The sequence below is a fragment of the Acanthisitta chloris genome, unplaced genomic scaffold (assembly GCF_000695815.1).
Source record: "Acanthisitta chloris isolate BGI_N310 unplaced genomic scaffold, ASM69581v1 scaffold31286, whole genome shotgun sequence".
In the NCBI taxonomy this organism is placed as follows: domain Eukaryota; kingdom Metazoa; phylum Chordata; class Aves; order Passeriformes; family Acanthisittidae; genus Acanthisitta; species Acanthisitta chloris.
In genome coordinates, this window is record NW_008678039.1 from 422 (window position 1) to 5576 (window position 5155).

At 53.9% G+C, this 5155-nt stretch overlaps 1 protein-coding gene across 1 annotated transcript; it reads left to right on the forward strand.

Moving 5' to 3' along the window:
- Window positions 1-1898: 1898 nt before the first annotated feature.
- Window positions 1899-4935, forward strand: LOC103804156 (dnaJ homolog subfamily B member 5; the record flags this gene model as incomplete). The annotated part of the gene is made up of 2 exons (XM_009076753.1): window positions 1899-2142; window positions 4337-4935. Coding segments are annotated over exons 1-2 (810 nt in total), but the record flags the coding sequence as incomplete, so codon positions are not given.
- Window positions 4936-5155: the final 220 nt, after the last annotated feature.

Sequence of the window (5155 nt, forward strand, 5' to 3'; positions counted from 1 at the left end):
ACTGGAGGCTGCTGTGTGGAAGGGAGGCGTTGGGCTGAACTTAGGTCGGGGAATTGACAGGTTAGCTCTCACCCCCCCACACCTCTTGCCGGGTCTCCCGCAGCTCCCGGGGGGGGCAGATGGGGAGGTGGGACTGGGCAGGGGGCAGAGCATCCCCCAGTGCTTGCGTGGGCTGGGTGCTGCCAACATTGCTGCATGCAGGAGCTGCTACGGAAATATGCTGGCATCCAGGAGCTGCCACAGGAGACGCTGTCAGATGCCCTTTACGCCCCCAGGGACCTCCTCCCACCTCTTCTGTGCCCCCTGAGCTGCTGCACGTGCCTGCAGACGCCCCCATCTCCCCTCACTGTGGCCTTCAGAGGTGCCTTAGCCCCCTTCCCCACCTCCAGCAAAGTACGTGCTGCATGGCTGGGGCAAGAAACTGCAGGGGTTGGATGGAGGTGGCCAAGTGTGGGGCCAATTTCCAAGCCCCTGTAGGTGATCCTTGCCCGAGGCATGGCCCAAAGCAAGTGTTGGATGCTTGGTGTGGATGCCAGGGTCCCAGTGCAGCACTGTGGGCATGCATCCTGGGGGAGCACAGCCACCCTTGTCTGATCTGCTGTGGTTTGGGAGGTCCCACTGTGACCTCCAACAGGAGCTCATGGATAGAGTAAGGACAGGGGAGAACATCTGGTAGCTTATATGGTGGTGAAGAAAAAGGCCAAGGCTCACACTCCTGTGCTGAAATCCTTCTGTTGGAGGGGTACGGGAGGCTGAGACTGCTCAGGGGTGTTTGGAATAAGGATGGGGTGACAGCTGGACTGTAGCAGGGAGCAGGATGCGAGCAATGGGAGAGCACGAGGTCTGCTGGGGCAGTGCCAGGGTGGAGCAGGACCAGCAGTGAGCACTGAGCGTTGGTGTGGGAGAGGGGGGCAGGCCAGGCTCAGGGGATCAGGAGTTTGCTGTCAGATAACTGAAGGTTGAGAAGCAGTAGGATACATCTTTGGAGGAGTGTGGGGCTTGCTCAGCCTCGGCCTGGAGGAGCAGCTCTTTTGTCTCCTCTAGCTGCTCCCTGAGTCACTGTCACTTAAAAAAACGGCCACTGTGTTATACATGCCTTCATATAGGCATGGCCACAGCCTCGGCCCCCGCACGATGGAGTGAGTGAGCCCTGGGTTCCTGGCTCGCTGCAAGATGCAGTTGGAGGCTCTCAGGGAGGGCAAGTCAGGCTAGAAAATGTTGGGTTTTTTTAAAACAAAAAAATAAAAAAGCCCTCCCACCATCACAAGATGTTTCTGTCTAACAGCTCCTTTCTCCCTTCGCTAAATACAAATTACGGCTCTGACAGCCGGAGGCGCTTATCTCCAGCTGAATGCCAATTGCTTTCAGGAACAAAATGTTTGAAGTTCCTTTAAGGTGAAGGCGCAACAGGGTCTCTGCCACCGCTTTCAGCCTCCGAAAACCTGCTGTCATCACCCCGACTTGGGTCTGAGGTCCCCAGCTGGGAGAGAACTGGGGCAAGGGGTGGACACAGGCTGACGGCTACATTTAGACATAGCTCAACCCTCCTGACTCAGCCGGGGGGGACGGGACAGGGACACGGTCCTGGCCTGACGTGAGCAGTGGCGTGGCCCCTATAATAACGCCGTGCCCTGACTCGGGCTCTCTCTCCCTGTCAGTCTCAGAGATGAGTCTATCTTTCCCTGCCGTGGGGCTCAGCGGGGTAAAACTGGAGCTGGGACACATTCTGTCACCGGGGCTCTGACCTCTGGTGGGAAGCGTGGACTTGAGCCGGCTCTGGTGCTGCTGGCCGGTGGGACGGGGGGAGCATCAGCTCCGTGGCAAGTGCGTGCCAGTCCTGCCCCTGTCTGCCTCGGGGAGATATTCGCCTTACGAAGAGCTGTCTTTCTGCTTTCAGGAATAAGTACTCGGCTCCCGGCAGCGTTGCCGTCATGGGGAAGGACTATTACAAGATTCTGGGCATCCAGAGCGGCGCCAATGAGGATGAAATTAAGAAAGCCTATCGGAAAATGGCCCTGAAATATCACCCTGATAAGAATAAAGACCCCAATGCTGAGGAGAAGTTTAAGGAGATCGCAGAGGCTTATGACGTCCTAAGTGACCCCAAGAAACGAGCCGTTTACGACCAGTATGGGGAGGAAGGTAAGGGGATGAGCACTGCCCACTTGGTGGTATGGGCGTAGGGTCCAAATCGGTTTTACAGGCAGGGGAGTATTTTCACACACTGGTGTTCTGGTGTATGTTCATGCCTGCTCCTGAAATGGGCCTGGTAGCCACAGAATCAGGGAGAGCAAAGGCTCCACAGGTGTGAGAAATCACCTCTCCTCCCACTCCTCTGCCAGGCTGCTCCACTTTTCCAGCTTGCCACCCTGCTTCCTGGCTTGTCTGGGTTCTCCCTGCTCTCTGCCCCAAAACCCTGGGTGCTGGCTGAGAGATAGAAATGGAAGGAGCTTCCTTCCTGGGTCATACCTGGGATAATTCATTACCAGCTCTTTAATTGACCTAAATAACACAGCAGAGAAACAGTGCTTTTGCCCACATTCCCTCTCCGTTTGGGCACGGGTCCCGCTGCCCTCCCTGGTACCGGCTGACTTGCAGCATTCAAAGCTTTTCCCAATTTAAGTAATAGGCCCTTGTTTTGAAACCAAGCGGCTGCTGTTGTCTGGTGGTTGGCATGGAGGAGGAGGAGGAGGAGAGCCACTCCAATGCAGGCGGCCTTATTAGTCGAAGATAGAAGAGCACAACCCCATTCGAGGAGAGTGCTGAATAGCATCTGCATTAATCAGCCCAGGACTTGGGTGCTTAAAAGAGCAGGAGGTCTGGCAGGAGCAGCCTGCTGGGTGGTCCCCTCAAAAGCCCCCAGCAGAATTAACAAGCCATAGGTTAATTGTCAACCCATTAGTTATGTCAGGGCTATGATGGATGCACTGAGCACAGTGATTTGCCACCCTGTAAAATGAGAAGAGACTGCCTCAAGTGGGAAATCAACTTTTCCCAGGAGGTGACGATGAAATCAGACCCCACTCAGGCGTCATGGGATTAAAGGTGAAACCTCCTGGCTGTACAGTCTATTAGGGACAGGGTCTCACTGTGGATTTGGCAAAAACCCCATCACCTGCAGGCATCTAAAATAAGAGCGAGTTATGGAAGGAGGGAAGAGCATCCCCACACTGCCCCATTGAGATAAAGACCATGCTCCCCTTACCCCATCAGCACTGTACCAGTCATGTCCATGATGTCCCCCACCTTTGATTTCCCATTGTTTTGGAGAAACACATCTTGGGGCTTGGCATTTTGAGGAGCTTCTGGGTCGCACACACTGTGGTGGGCAAGGTGAAGTGAAAGTCCCTCTGACCTATCCGGAACGTTAATTTCATCAATCAGAAGAGACCCCCAAACTTGTCCTGCTGTGGAGGGGGGTGGGGGGCTGGCACAAGGAACAGCCTGTCAGAAATAGCCCTTCACTGTCACTGGTGTGCCCTGAAAATAGTCCCTGAGCTAGGCTTGGCTTAACCCTTCCCACCCTTCCTGGTCAAAAATAGCCTTGCAGAGTGTGTGCAACCTCTTGGTGGGGGCACTTGTCATGTGCCTTGGCTCCCTGGGACTTTGGGGGAGTTGCAGTGATGTAAGGCTCAGCCTGGGACCTGGTGGGGGAGTTTCCCATGGGAAGGGTTGCCAAAATATCCAAACTTGGAGCTTACCTGGCATTTTATACAGTCAGTATGCAGGGAGCTGTGTGCCAGACTGGAGATATGCTGGCCTCCACCTGCTCATAGGATCACTGAGGCTGGAAAAGATCTGTAAGATCATTTAATGTAGCACTGTCATGTTCACCACTAAACCATACCCCGAAGTTCCACATCCATGCACCTTTTGAACACTTCAGGGATGGTGACTCTTCCCTGGGCAGCCTGTTCTAAAGCCTGACCACCTCTTCTGTGAAGAAATTTTTCCTAATATGCACTCTGACAAGGCTATTGGGTCAGAAGGGAGCCTGCTCATGGGGAAAAATGGAGATGGGCTGATCAGGCTATGTTTGAAATTAAAATGCTGTGAATTGGGTGGAGAGAACCAAAGAGGTTCTTCAGCAGGGATAGAGGGGACAAATCCTGAATAGATTTTGAGCTTGGTGCATGTAGGGGAAAGACTGTGTGTCATGGGTGGAGCTGGTGCCTTCTTTCACAGGTGGTTGGGCTGAAAGGGATGACCTGCATACCCAGGAGATGCTAGAAGAACTGCCTGGAGGCAACAGAGACCATCCTCCCACCTGGAAAGTGCAGTCCCAGCAAGGTGTCCCCGCCAGTGTTCATATCTTGTCTTCCTCCTTCTCTTGCAGGTCTCAAAACCGGAGGTGGCTCTTCAGGTGGCTCAGGGAACACTTTCCACTACACCTTCCATGGAGACCCCCATGCTACGTTTGCATCCTTCTTCGGAGGCTCCAACCCTTTTGACATCTTCTTTGCCAGCAGCCGCTCCCGGATGTTCAATGGCTTTGACCAGGAAGACATGGATATGGATGATGACGACGACCCTTTCAGTGCCTTTGGCCGGTTTGGCTTCAACGGCATTAATGGGGTTCACCGGCGGCACCAAGAGTCTCTGCACACACGGAGGAAGGTCCAAGACCCACCTGTCATCCATGAGCTCAAGGTGTCACTGGAAGAGATCTACCATGGATCCACCAAGAGGATGAAGATCACGCGCAGAAGGCTCAACGCTGATGGCCGGACCATGCGGACTGAGGACAAGATCCTAAACATTGTCATCAAGCGAGGTTGGAAGGAGGGAACCAAAATCACATTCCCCAAAGAAGGAGATGCCACCCCAGACAACATCCCTGCTGACATTGTCTTCATTCTCAAGGACAAGCCTCACTCGCACTTCAAGAGGGATGGGACAAACGTGATCTACACGGCAAACATCAGTCTTAAAGAGGTAAGCATGGGTGGTAAATCCCATGGGATGGGAGGTAGCACTGGGTCACGGCATTTGGGGCCAAGATGGGAGTCAGTCCTTCTCCCAAGCTGAATAGGAAGGACTATGTAGGTTGTGAGAAAGGAGCTGCAGAGGCCAACTCATTCTTGGTTTTAGAGGTGCTCAAATTCCATGCTGGGTGTAGGGCATGGATGCTGTGGTCCCTGCTTGAACGCACATT